This window comes from Felis catus, chromosome F1 (assembly GCF_018350175.1).
Source record: "Felis catus isolate Fca126 chromosome F1, F.catus_Fca126_mat1.0, whole genome shotgun sequence".
NCBI lineage: Eukaryota > Metazoa > Chordata > Mammalia > Carnivora > Felidae > Felis > Felis catus.
The window spans coordinates 12,453,467-12,468,811 of NC_058384.1; the positions used below are offsets into that span (position 1 = coordinate 12,453,467).

The 15,345-nt window shown below is 33.5% G+C and overlaps 2 protein-coding genes across 18 annotated transcripts in view; both read right to left on the reverse strand.

Moving 5' to 3' along the window:
- Positions 1–15,345, reverse strand: part of SELP (selectin P) — a 1,134,746-nt gene that overhangs the window by 376,524 nt on the left and 742,877 nt on the right. The gene's annotated exons all lie outside the window — the stretch shown is intronic.
- The window catches only part of KIFAP3 (kinesin associated protein 3), a 174,705-nt gene that overhangs the window by 121,002 nt on the left and 38,358 nt on the right, over positions 1–15,345 (reverse strand). For all 6 annotated transcript variants that reach the window (XM_019821595.3, XM_011290890.4, XM_045049120.1 and 3 more), the window contains 3 exons: positions 13,596–13,695; positions 12,424–12,548; positions 10,657–10,755 (listed from right to left, as the gene is read on the reverse strand). In XM_019821595.3, coding sequence (XP_019677154.1) covers positions 10,657–10,755; positions 12,424–12,548; positions 13,596–13,695 — 324 coding nt within the window. The remainder of the gene's footprint in view (positions 1–10,656; positions 10,756–12,423; positions 12,549–13,595; positions 13,696–15,345) is intronic.

The window sequence follows — 15,345 nt, forward strand, 5'->3', positions numbered from 1 at the left end:
CCAGTCAGAGTGGCTAAAATGAACAAATCAGGAAACTATAGATGCTGGCGAGGATATGGAAAAACGGGAACCCTCTTGCACTGTTGGTGAGAATGCAAACAGGTGCAGCCGCTCTGGAAAACAGTGTGGAGGTTCCTCAAAAAATTAAAAAAAGATCTACCCTATGACCCAGCAATAGCACTGCTAGGAATTTACCCAAGGGATACAGGAGTGCTGATGCATAGGGGCCCTTGTACCCCAATGTTTATAGCAGCACTCTCAACAATAGCCAAATTGTGGCAAGAGCCTAAATGTCCATCAACTGATGAATGGATAAAGAAGTCGTGGTTTATATATACAAGAGAGTACTACCTGGCAAGAGAAAGAATGAAATATGGCCCTTTGTAGCAATGTGGATGGAACTGGAGAGTGTTATCCTAAGTGAAATAAGTCATACAGAGAAAGACAGATACCATATGTTTTCACTCTTATGTGGATCCTGAGAAACTTAACAGAAGACCATGGGGGAGGGGAAGGGGAAAAAAAAAGTTACAGAGAGGGAAGCAGGCAAACCATAAGAATAAGTTTTTATTCTCTTAAAACTGAGAATAAACTGAGGGTTGATGGGGGGTGGGAAGGAGGGGAAAGTGGGTGATGGGCATTGAGGAGGGCACCTGTTGGGATGAGCACTGCGTGTTGTATGGAAACCAATTTGACAATAAATTTCATATTTAAAAAAAAAAGAATCAATTTGCAATACAGAAATAAATGTGCTGCATTACTGACATACTTAATAACAAGATATAGACGCTTATCTGATAATGGCCATAATTTTCTAAATACTAAGGAACATAAAGGTATCTACATCAACTATGATGTGATATGAAAACTTCTGATGTTTCTACCGGCAATGAAGTTACAAGTCCTATTAATCTTACGGGGATCTGTAGCCTGAACTCATAATAAAAGACTCAATTTCAGTTAGTGATTAGAAAAATTAAAAAAAAAAGTAAAAAATAGACAGAAAACGTGAGAAATTTTTCCAAAGAAGACATCCAAATAACCAACAGACACATGAAAAGATGCTCAACATCACACCTTATGAGGGAAATACAAATCAAAATTACACTGAGGGGCACCTGAGTGGCTCAGTCGGTTGAGTATCCAACTTTGGCTCAGTTCATGATCTCGGCTCTCGAGTTCTAGTCCCACATCAGGTTCTCTGCTGTCAGCGCAGAGCCCACTTTAGATCCTCTATCCCCCCTCTCTCTGCCCCGCCCCTGCTCACTCTCTGTCTCAAAATAAACATACTTAAAAGAATTACACTGAGATATCACCTTGCACCTATCAGAATGGTTAAAATAAAAAAACACAAGAAACAACAGGTGTTGACAAGGATGTGGAGAAAGGGTAACCCTCTTGCACTGTTGGTGGAAATGCAAACTGGTGCAGCCACTCTGGAAAACAGTATGGAGGTTCCTCAAAAAGTTGAAAATAAAAACTGCCCCATGATCCAGCAACTGCACTATCCAAAGAATACAAAAATACTAATTCAAAGGGATACATGCCCCCTGATGTTTATAGCAGCATTATCTACAATAGCCAAATTATGGAAACACCCCAAGTGTTCACTGACTGATGAATGGGTAAGGATGATGTGGTATAGATATACCATGGAATATTACTCAGCCATAAAAAAGAATGAAATATTGCCATTGGCAATGACATGGATACAGCTGCAGAATATAATGTTAAGCATAACAGAGAAAGATGAATACCGTATGATTTCACTCATGTAAGATTTAAGAAACAGAACAAATGATCAAAGGGAAAAGAAAGAGGGAGAGACAAACCAAGAAACAGACTCTTAACTACAGACAACAAACTGATGGTTACCAGAGGGGAGGTGGATAGAGGGACAGGTTAAATAGGTGGATGTGGGGATAGGTTAAATAATGCACTTGTTGTGATGAGCACCAGGTGATGTATGGAGGTGCTGAATCACTGTTATATAACTGAAATAATAATACACTGTATGATAACTGGAATTTGCATAAAAACTTAAAAAAAGTATTTTCTCTAATGACAATGGTATTACATTCAAAATTAGTAACACAAAGGTCTCTGAGAAATCCCCAAATATTTGGAAACAAAATAACTCCTTTCTAAACAACCTATGAGTCAAAGAAGAAATAAAAAGGGGAATTAAAAGGTATTTTGAACTGAATAAAAATGAGAATAAAAACAGGACATACTAAAATCTGTGGGATAGTTCTAAAACAGTGCTTAAAGAGAAACTTATAGCCCTACACACCTTTAGTATAGAAGATCTTGAATAAATGATCCCACTTCCACCTTAAGAAACTACAAAAATAGCAAACTGAACCCAAAATAAGTTCAGAAAAGGAAATAATAAAAATCTGAACATAAATCAATGAAATAAAAAATACACATGTACAGAAAATCAATGAAACCAAAAGTTGGTTCTTTGAGATTAAAAAATGATAATCTTCCAACTTGAAAGATCAGGAGTAAAAAAAAAAAAAGACATAAAGACATAACATCAATTTCTGCATTGAGAGAGGTTATATCACTATAGATTCTATAGGTATTAATAAGATGATAAGGGAATAATAATATAAAACAACCTGAAAGGTAGAAATTCCTTTAAAGATTCAAGCTACCAGAGCTCATTCAAGAAGAAAAAGAGAATGTGAACAGTACTTATTAAAGAAATTGAATTTGCAACTTAAAATTTTCCCATAAAGAAAATTCAAGAGCTCAAATGGCTTTACTGGAGTATCTTACCCAACCTTTAAAGAATTGATAGCAATTCTGCACATACTCTCCTACAAAGTTAAATAGGATGGAATAAATCCCAACTCAACCTATGAAGCCAGCATTTCATGAAATTTTTACAACAAAAGAAAACAACACACAAATATCCTTTGTGAATATAGAAGCAACAATTCTAGGGGCACCTGAGTGGCTCAGTTAGTTAAAACATCCAACTCTTGATCTCGGCTCAGGTCATCATCTCATGGTTCATGAGTTCGAGCCCCACATCAGGCTCTGCACTGACAGTGCAGAGCCTGCTTGGGATTCTGTCTGTCCTTCTCTGTGTCCCTCCCCTGCTACTTGTACCTCATTTGCTCTCTGTCAAAATAAAAATAAATAAACTTAAAAAAAAAAGCAAAAATTCTAAACAAAATTTTACTAAATTTAATCCACTGATATATAAAAAGGATAATACAAGTGAATTTTAATACAGGAGTCCAAGGTTGATATAGCATTTGAAAAATCAATCAATGCAATTAATGACAAGGAAACTAAATAAGAAGTTTCCTGATTTGAAAAGATAAAACTATTTTCATTTATAGAAAACATAATCATCTACATAGAAAATATAATGGAATCTTTAAAAAAAGTTACTAGAAGTAATTAATAAATGAATTTACCAAGGCTATGCAATACAGAACCAATATATAAAAACCAATTATATTTATATATACTAGCAACAAGTAATCAAAACTTGAGATTTTTTTAAAAAAGAGTATATAGAATGGCAAGAAAAATATGAAATGTGCTTAGGGGTAAATCTGACAAAAGATATGAAAAACCTGAAAACAATAAAATACCACTATGACATATTAAAGAAGATCTAACTAAATGTAGAGACAAATCCTTGTGTCAAAAGACTCATATTGTTAAGATTCTTCTTATTAATCTTCCCAAATTAATATATATATTCAGTGCTGTCTGAATCAATATCCCAGATTTTTTTTTTTTTGGTAGAAATGAATACACTGCTTATAAAGTAATATGAAAATGCAAAATACCTAGATAGCAAAAACACCTTTGGGGAAAAGAAAAAACATTGGGAGGCCTAATACTACTTCATTTTAATATTTTCTATAAAGCCACAATACTGAAGATACTGTGCTGTTGGTATCAAGATCTATAAAAAGGATGGGCAGCACAAAGTAGAATCTAGAAATGAGAATGCACATACATGGATAAAAGATTTTCACAAAAATAGAAAAAAATCCAATAGATAAAGGATAAAAGGATAGTGTTTTCAACAAATAATGCTTGAATAATTGTATATGTATAAGCAAAAAGAATAAAGAACTTTGATCCATTCCTCACTCCACATACAAAACTTAACTCAAAATGTCTTTTAGACTTAAGTATAAAAACCTAAGACATAAAACTTGCAAAAGAAAACATAGAATAAAATCTGAGCAGTTAGAAAAGAATTCCTTAGATACAATACCAAAATTGTAATTCAGAAAATATGAAATCAATTGTACTACATAAAAATTAAAAATTCTCGGGGCACCTGGGTGGCTCAGTCAGTTAAGCATCTCACTTCAGCTCAGGTCATCATCTCATGGTTTGTGAGTTCGAGCCCCGCGTCAGGCTTTGTGCTGACAGCTCAGAGTCTGAAGTGTGCTTTGGATTCTGTGTATGTCTCTCTCTCTGCCCCTCCCCTGCTTGTGCTTTCTCTCTCTTTCTCTCTCTCTCTCTCTAAAACAAATAAACATCAAAAACATTTTTTTAATTAAAAATTCTTATCTACAAAAAATGCTCTTAGGAGAATAAAAAGATAAGCCAAAAACTGGGAGAGAATGTCTGCAAATTATAAGTCTGATAAAGGCTTGTATCCAATGCAAATAAAGAACTCTCAAAATTCAATAAGAGAGCAATCCAATAAAAAAATTAAACAAAAGATTTAACAGATGATATAACAGAAGATACAAAATGACAGATAAACACACGAAGAGATGTTTAATACAATTAGTTGCTATGAAAATGAAAATTAAGACACAATATGATACCACTGCATACATTTTTAAATGGCTAAAATTAACGAAATTGACCACATCAACTGTTGGTGAGGATGTGAAACAAATGGAACCCTGATGTACTGATTATGAGAAGATAAAATAGTACAATCATGCATAAAACCATTTCACAATTTCTTAGAAAGATAAACATACACCTATGATCCCAGCATTCCATCACAAAGTATTTTACCTTAGGAAAAGAAAGCAAGCGTCCATGTGAATACTTGCACATGAATGTCCACAGCGACATTATTTGTAATTGAAAAAAAAAAAACAAAACAAAACTGGAAACATTCCACTAGCCCTTAATGAATGAAAGGCCATCCTAATAATAAAAAGAAATGAACTATGCATATAAGATGGATGAATCTCTAATTATGCTGTAAATGTGTATTCTTGGGCCTGCATGGTATTGTCACAGGTAATGCAAGTGCACAGGGCATTGGAAATGAAGATGCACAGCAGGAGGAGCTAACCTAAAGCTTGTGTATTAAGAAAAACAATCTATATATCACTGGAGTCCCAGAATGAAAAGAAAAAGAAAGGGGCAGAAAATTTACTTAAAGAAATAATAGCTGAGAATGTCCCAAATCTGGGGAGACATATGTACATCGTGATATAATTCACCCCAAAATTTCAACCATGGAGAATAATGTTCTATAAGATACATTATAATATGTAGAATACATTAGAACGTGTAGAATGATGTTCTACAAGATACATTATAACAAAATCATTTAAAATCAAAGACAAAGAGAGAATTTTAAAAGCAGGAAGAGAAAAAAATTATTCCCTACAAGGGAATTCCCATAAGACTATAAGCAGATTTCTCAGCAGAAACCTTACAGCCCAGGAGTTAAGTGGAATGATATATTCAAAGTGCTGAAAGAAAAAAAAAATGCCAACCAAATATACTTTACACAACAAAGTTGTCCTTCAAAAATAAAAGCAAAATACTTTCCCAAATAAACTAAAGCTGAGGGAGTTCATCACCACTAGACCTGACTTACAAGAAATGCTAAAGGAATTCTATAAGCAGAAATCAAAGGATGCTAATCAGTAACATGATATATGAGAGGGCACATACCATAAGCTCAAAGTGAAGGGATGGAAAAAGATATTCCATGTAAAAGGAAACCAAAAGATAGAAACAAAAAAATGGTAGCTATACTTGTACCAGACAAAACAGACTTAAAAACTATAACAGGAGACAAAGAAAGTCATTTTTAATGGTAAAGGGGTCAATTCATGAAGTGGATATAACAACTGTAAATATATATGCCCCCCAATAGTGATGCACCTAAATATATTAAGCAAATACTAACAGATCTGAAGGGAGTAAGAGACATCTATATAATAACATTACAGAACTTCAATACCACACTTTTAACAATGGATATATAATTCAGACAGAAATAAATAAGGAAGCAGACATAAACTAGACTTTAGAACAAATGGTCCTAAGCGACATAAACGGAACATCCCATTCAACAACAGCAGAGAACACGTTCTTCTCAAGTGCACGTGGAACAGTCCCTAGAATAGATCAAATGTTAGGTCACAAAACAGTCTTAGCAAATTTTACAAAGTTGCTATTATACCAAGTATCTTTTTCAACCATCATGTCTTAAAACTAGAAATCAATAACCAAAGGAAAGCTGGAAGATTCACAAATATGTGGAAATTAAACAACACACTCTAGAATAACCAATGGGTCAAAGGTGAAATCAAAAGGGAAATCAAATAATATCCTGAAACTAACCAAAATGAAACATACCATAACAAAACTTAAAGTATGCAGCAAAAGCAGTGCCAAGAGAAATGTGTATTAAGAAAAAAGAGGGGCCCCTGGGTGGCGCAGTCGGTTAAGCGTCCGACTTCAGCCAGGTCACGATCTCACGGTCCGTGAGTTCGAGCCCCGCGTCAGGCTCTGGGCTGATGGCTCGGAGCCTGGAGCCTGTTTCCGATTCTGTGTCTCCCTCTCTCTCTGCCCCTCCCCCGTTCATGCTCTGTCTCTCTCTGTCCCAAAAATAAATAAACGTTGAAAAAAAAATTAAAAAAAAAAAGAAAAAAGAAGAAAAATCTCAAATGAGTAACCTAACCTTGCACCTCAAGGAATTAGAAAAAGAACAAATGAAGCCTAAAGTAGTTGGATGAGGGAAATCACAAAGATCAGAGCAAAAATAAATGAAATGGAGAATAGAAAAACAATAGAAAAGATCAGCAAAACTAAGAGTTGGGTTTTTAAGAAGATAAACAAAGCTGACAAACTTTTAATTGACTTACAAAGGAAAAAAAAAAGGATTGAAATAAAGATGGAAACGAAAGTGAAGACATTACAACGAATACAATAGCAATATAGAGAATCTTAAGAGATTAACATAAACAATTACAAGCCATTTGGATATCCTAGAATAAAGGATACATTTCTAGAAACATACAACCTATCAAGACTGAATCATAAAGGAGAAAATCTGAACAGACCAATAATGAGTTGATTAAGTCAGCAATCAAAAACCTTGCAAAAAGAAAAGCCCAGGACCAGAAGGCTACATGGACAACTACCAAACATTTAAAGAATTAATGCCAATCCATCTCAAACTCTTCCAAAAAATTGAAGAGTTACCCTGATAAGGGTACTTATCTAATATCTAAATATCCTTATCTAAGCCAGATAAGGACACTACAAGGAAAACAAAACACCAAAAAAAAAAAAAACTATAGACAAATATCCCTGAGGAACAGAGATGTAAAAATTCTCAATAAAATACTAGCAAACTGAAGGCATAGCACATTAAAAGGATCACATACCATGACTAAGTGGGATAAATCCCACGGATAAATGCATGGATAGTTCAGCATACACAAATCAAAAAATACAATCACATTAACACAAAAAAGGATGAAAATCACATGGTCATCTCAACAGATACAGAAAAAGCAGTTGACAGAATTCAACGTCTTTTCATGATAAAACTCTTAGGAACAGAAAGTAATTAATATAACAAAGGCCACATATGAAAATCCCACTAACAATATCATATTCTGAAAGTTTTTACTGTAAGATTCACAATAAGCTCATCTTGACATTTTTATTCAATATAGTCCTGGAAAAACTATCCAAAGCATTTAGGCAAGAAAAAGAAATAAAAGGTATACAAATTGAAAAGGAAGACATGAAATTGTCTCTGTTTGCTGAAGACACAATCCTGTACAGAAAATCTTTTAAGCCTATACGAAAAAACTGTTAGAGCTAATAAATGAATTCAATAAGGTTTCAGGATAAAAAAAAAATCAATACACAAAAATCCTATACACTAACAACCATCTGAAAGGAAATAAAAGTCTCATTTACAATAGCATCAAAATCAATAAAATACTTAGAAATAAATTTAACCAAAGAAGTGAACAATGTATACACTGAAAACTATAATAGACACTGATGAAAAAAACCGAAGACACAAATACACGTAAAGATGTACTGTGTTCAAGGATCAGGTGAGTTACTATCATTAAAATGTCCATACTACTCAAAGACATCTATAGAGCCATGTCCTCTCTACCAAAATTCCAATGTCATTTTTCACAAAAATGGAGAAAAAAAAGTACAAAACTTTGTATGGAAGTACAAATGATTCAAAATAGCTAAAGTAATTTTGAAAAAGTTTAAAACTGGAGGCATCATACTTTCTGGTTTTAAAATATGTTACAAAGCAATGGCCATCAAACAGTAAGGTATTTGCATAAAAACAGACATATAGATCAATGAAGAGAGCTCAAAACAAATCTCCATACAAGGGTCAACTAATATTTGATAAGGGAGCCAAGAATACTCAATAGGGGAAAGGACAGTTTCTTCAATAAAATTGTGCTGGGAAAACTGAATATTCATATACAAAAAAAAAAAAAAAAAGAAAGAAAGAAATGGTACCCCTAACACCACTCACAAAAATTAACTGGACTACAAAGGAAAAAAAAAGAGAGAGGACTGAAATAAAATTAGGATTAAGGACTTGAAACTGTAGAACTCCTAAAAGAAAATATAGGGAAAAAGCTCCTTGACATCGGTCTTGGCAATGACTTTTTGGAAATGACACCAAAATCATAAGAAACAAAAGCAATTATCAAGTGGGACTACATCAAATTAAAACCTTCCACCCAGAAAAAAAAAAAAATCAACAAAATGAAAAGACAACCTACAGAATGGGAGAAAATACCTGCAAATCATCTACTTGATAAGGGGTCAATATCCAAAAGGTTTAAGAAACTCATACAACTCACTAGCCAAAAAAAAAATCTAATTTAAAAATGGGCAAAAGATCTGAATAGACATTTTTCAAAGAAGAGATACAAACGACCAATAGGTAAACGAAAAGGTGCTCAACATCACTAATTATGAGGGAAATGCAAATCCATATCACAATGACAGATCACTTCATACCTTGTCAGAATGGTTATTATTAAAAAGACAAGAGATAAATGCTGGCAAGGATGTAGAGAAAAGGGAACCCTAGTGCACTGTTCGTAGGGCTATAAAGTGGTGCAGCCACTATGGAAAATATGCAGGTTCCTCAAAAATATAGAAATAAAACTACCATATAATCCAGCAATACCATTCTGGGTATATATCCAAAGGAAGTAAAATCAAGAGATATATGCATTCCCATGTTCACTGAAGCGTCCACTGATGGATGATTGGATAAAGAAGATGTGGCTGGCGCGCGCGCACACACACACACACACACACACACACACACACACACGCCCTGAAATATCATTCATCCATAAAAAAAGGAGGATACTCTGCCATTTGCAACAACATAGATGGACCCTGAGGGTATTATACTAAGTGAAGTCAGACAGAAGAAGACAAATCTTGTATGTTCTCACTTACATGTAGAATCTAAAAATACTGGACTCAAAAACAGAGAACAGATTGAAGCTTGACAGAGGCCGTGTTGCGGGGGAAATGGGAAGACCTTGGTCAACAAAAGATGAATAGTTCCAGGAATCTAATGTACACCATGGTGTCTATAGTTAACAATACTGTATTGTATACTTGAATGTTACTATGAGAATAGATCTTAAATGTTCTCATCATAACCACAACAAAATGGTAATTATGTGAGGTGAAGGACACGTTAGCTAACCTTATTGTGGCAAACATTTTGCAATATATGTGTGTACCAAATCATCACATTGTATACCTTAAACTTAACACAGTGTTATATGTCAATTATATTTCAATAAGGCTGGAAAAAAATCAATAGTCAACTACAAAGCAGGGGTGGAATGCATACTTAAAAGCCCCACATCATTCTCACTAACCTTCTTAAGACTATATCTTATCAATGACTGTGAATCCAGACTACTGAATTGTTAGACCTCTCAATAAACCTCAGAAAGAAACTATTTTTTATTAATCAAGAGAAATATTTTGAAAATTTTTATATCAATTTCCTAGGAAAGCAACAAAGTTACTAAATAAGATGTTAGTATTATTATAACTAATATTAGTTAATATTAGTGTTTGAGAGACTAGATTCTTATTGAAAAGGACAAGTACTGGATTACAAAGCCTCTCTGAATAAATGAATTATAAGTGTCTATACATTTAAGAGCTGAATAAGGTCTTTTGGTGAAAAAATAATGGAACGAAACTTAAAACATTACCCATGCTAAAAACAAAAGAATTTGTAGCATATGAAAATGTACAGATTTTTCAATTATTATGATATTAGCTTTACTGATGTGACAAAAAAAAATTGAACAAAATTAATGTCGAGTCAGCACTTTGTTGTGTTTCTCTTTGCTTAGGAAATCATACCTCGTAAGAGCTGTTCCTGTTTTACCACAAGCCCCTGGTATTTTTTAAAGGTTTTTTCATAATCTTTTCTCAAGGTCTGGTTTTCAGGGTCTTCATCAAGTAAGCAACTTAAGTTAAGGATCATCCATATTCACTGAAGCAAAGAAAATCTACTGAAAAATATTATGAAGGACAGTACTATTACATTTTATGTGCAGTGTTAGCCAGTTATTTTCTTTAACCAGTAGTTTGAAACTAAAATGTTTGTCTCTGTACAATAATTGTGTTAGAACTTCTTAACCAAGTGTTCAAGGATGTTCTTAGAGATCTTGGATGAATACATGTTTGGGTATCATCAAATACTTGAATGCCCAGAAATTTTATGCAAATGTCTTATGTACGTGCACAGGTCCCTAAATTTCAACAGATTAACAAGTGGGTTAACGAACCAAATTTTGATATGTCTTATAATCCATGACATGTCACAATTTAATTGAAGCATTTTTTTCCATTCTTAGTGGTTCATAAATAATAGTGCATCTTACAATCAATGGTATCCAATATTTACAGGAACACGATATATTCTAAGATATCAGTTCCTGTCACCCAACAATCACAAAGTACAAATTACTGATGGTTAAAAGTTCCATTAGTGGTTCTCTCCATACCCCTTCTATTTAAGGAATTTTGGGCATATTCAGGAGACTTGTGACTCCAGAAATGATCTGAAGTCTCCAGGATTATTGAGCTGTCCACAGACGTCAGAAGTACAGAGCAACAGAAAATTTCTAAACGTGGAAAGACCCTAATTAGGAAAAGTCAAAGCCTGTGTGTGTGAGAGAGTGTATTTTTAGAGTGTCTTGGGGATTCCATGAAGGAGAGGTAAGAAACATATGATATTCTTCACAATAGGAAGAATACTTTTACTTTTTAAAAGAGACCAATAAAAATTGGGTTCAAAGGAAAATTACCAGCATGGCTTGCTGAATAAGCCATATGAATAAGCTAGGGCCTTCAATCTAGGAAAAACTAAGCTGTAGAGGCAATATGATAAATATCTTCAAATATAAGAAAAGTGATGTTTAAGAGACTTCACCCTTATTCTATATGGTTTTAGTATGCAAGACTGGATTCAAGGGATAGAAGTTATTGACAAGTGGATTTTAGTACACTAAGCAAAAGAACACTATAATAAATAGAATGTCAAACTACACAATGAACTAAATCAATAAGCAGTGATGTTGTTGAAGATACTATATAACCGATTTGTAAGGGAGGCTGCAGAAGATTCCTGTGCTGAAAGATAGGTTAAAATAGGTCATTTTTAAAGATTCCTTTCATAGGTTCCATCATTCTGCAGGCCTCTCAAATTTGCATGTATTAAAAGACTTTTTGTGCTTAATTAGTAAAATAGAATTTAAAACTATGTTCACCAAATTCATACCCATTCCAATCAAAGTCCCCTTATTACATAGACAGAATTACATAAACAACAGCAGTGAGCCACACTTCAGCTGACCAAAGGATCTCAGTCTCCACTTGGAGACTCACAGTTCAATGATCTAGACCACTATTATCTGCTCCTTCTAGCTTATCAACCAAAGTTTTAAAGAGATAAAAAAGTATATGTCAAACTATATTCACTCTGATAGTTTCAATATTCATCTTAACCTTCAACACTCTTTCATTTTTCCAAATAATGTGAATGGCAAGAAAAAACAAAACTATCCCACCTACCCAAAGCTCAGAGCAACAACACTGGGGTGAAAAGCCATTCTAAAAGGATATCAGCTTTCTTCTTTTTAGAGAGTTCTTCTTGCCAAAGCTCATGTCTTTTTAACTCATGATCAATGATATTCATACATAAAGCTCCAATTTTATAGTGAGTGATAAGTCCATGGAACTGAGAAAAGCTTTAAAAAAGAGATTTTAGTATGTATTTAAAGCAATACAATTTGTAGAATCAGGAAATTTGTTTTGGGTAAACACTTGTCAATGTAGAAAATAAATTTGATATGTTTATTTCAATAAACGAAAACACCCACAGTATACTAGAAAGACATGAAATTATGAGATTACTTTAAATATATGCTGTAAATATAATTTTTAAAAAAACCCTTCCCTGAAATTAAATTATTTTTAAGTTAGAAATGAAATAAAACACATTTTTTGTAATTAATGACCATTTTAACTATTCAGATACTCTCAAAATAAACTTTCGGACTACCGTATAACAGAACTAATAATGTAACAATATTAATACTGAATAAAATTGATACCAGAGAATAGACCAGCAAAGTTATCAGTAATCAGGTACATATGTTTCCTACACAATTCATTCATACAAGTATTTATTTGATAAATAGTTATTTGCTAATGCTGGCACATTTTTGGAATAGATGCAAGTAATTTTCTGGGAAATTGGCTAGAAACTTTTCACACTATCTCAATAAACATCTTTCTAAAGTATATATGTATAAGTAGCATATATAGATACATGACAGTTATATATATGCGTGTACATATAATGTATAACAATAACATTACTGGCACTTACTCTGGGTTAGGCTTTATTCTAAAAACCATCCCCAAACAGTGTTACTATGACTATCCAGTTGACAGCTGAGGAAACTAAAGCACAGAGAAGTAATATAATCAAGAACACAGAGGTAGTACACAGCAGTACTTGGATTCAAATCCATTTCCAGAGTCCATACTCTTACATTCTAAACCATTTTACTATTCTACTTTGTGTGTATATACATGTACATGCATGGGTTAGGACAGACTGAATGAAAGAACAACAGAGAGGACAGAAAATGGGAAAGAGAGTAAGAGTTCAGAGGCAAATAATGGGCAGACCCACAGGAAGACTGGGCAAACCAGTAATCTACAATCCAAACCAATGACAGAGAAACAGAGATAGACTTCTACTTTTATTTCCTAATTTTTATACTTACCTGGAAAAGCAGAAAAAGATGTAAATTATGTTTGTAGCTAACTCAACACTTTGTTTCCAGTCTTCTCTCAGGACTCTTGCTAATGCACCCAGGGCAGTTTCTAAAGAAAAAAGGAACATATAAAAATGATCATTCGCCTTGCCTGTGGTATAAAGGGTGATTGGTTTTAAATGTCTACTTATTAATAAATAACAAAGCTCAGACAGAACTGGGTCAAAAAAGGAGGGTGGTTCTTTCCAACCCAGAAAGCTGTTTTTAAAACTGAAATATAACTTTTACTTAAAGACCTATAACATATAACTTTAAGCCTATAGCTATAAACAGAAAAGTAAAATCTGATTTAGATAAAGTAACATATTAAGTATATTATGGGTGACGAAATAATAAAAAGACCATTTATTTCTTGATTTGCATTTCCACTTGTAATATGGCTACTGCAGTACCATTTTGTTTGTTTTTTAACATCTGATTTAATGTGTTTGTGAAGAAGGAAAAAAACTAGAATAAGTCTAAAAAATAATGAGTTTACCAGGTTAACACCAGCTTCATTAAGCAAATTAATAACCAAATAAAGTTTATACACACAAAAATAAATCTATTTTAATACGTTAAATTAATGCCAACAAACATAAATAAAACAAAAAATCTTCCACAAAAGTAGCTTTAGGGTAGAATAAACATCTTCACTAGATTTTTATCTTGAGAAAGGTAAAAATTAATGAATTGATTAATGAGAACTACCGTATGCTAAGTAAACATAAAGTAATGAGACCAGTTTCAAATTAGAACTGTTATGTGGCTTACCAATTCTTAAAATATTAAAACATTAAACAAAGTATCTGCCTGTTATATAAATATCATAATTCAACTTTCTATAATAGGTACTCAGGATCTACAGTACTTCATGGACTGCATTATTATTTATTATAGTAATGAAAGTGTTCAATTTATTTGTGCTTTTTGACCACTCATATTATGAAACAAGTATTATTAATCTACTTAGTGGAGAATTTTTCAAATTAAAAAACATCCATCCTATATATTTTTTTTAATTTTTTAAATGTTTATTTACTTCTGAGAGAGACAGAGACAGAGCATGAGCATGAGCAGGGAAGGGGCAGAGACAGACGGAGACACAGAATTCAAAGCAGGTTCCAGGCTCTGAGCTGTGGGCACAAAGCCTGATGCAGGGCTTGAACTCATGAGCCATGAGATCATGACCTGAGCTGAAGTCGGATGCTTAACCGACTGAGCTACCCAGGCACTCCAATCCTATATTTTCATAATGTTATTCATATTCACAATGCAGAGCACTGGTATACCATATGCTTTCAACAAAACTATTTGTTCAAAGTAAATGGGTAGGCAATATACATTAACATGTAAAGGTTCCACAAAGCCCTACTTAATAAAGCATCTGGTAACTTTAATTCAGTATTACTAAAGACATTTTATCACTATAATCCAGAGGAAACAGTATTTCTTAGAATGTACATCTGACCCTTGAACACACTTATTTGATTTGGATTTTTTTCAATAAATATGTATTTCATATTATGATTGAAAAATAAGGTAGAAGTCGCCCAGTGACTCAGAAGGGAAGGCAAAGGAAAGATGCAGAGAAGCCTGGAATAGCAGGGCTCTTGCCTGCTCCTGACATTCCTCACCCCATTTACTATCTATGGGGAAGCTAGGTTCACTGAGGTCTTGAACTGGGAGGTGCAAAGGAACAAGCTCTGGGGAAAGAGTC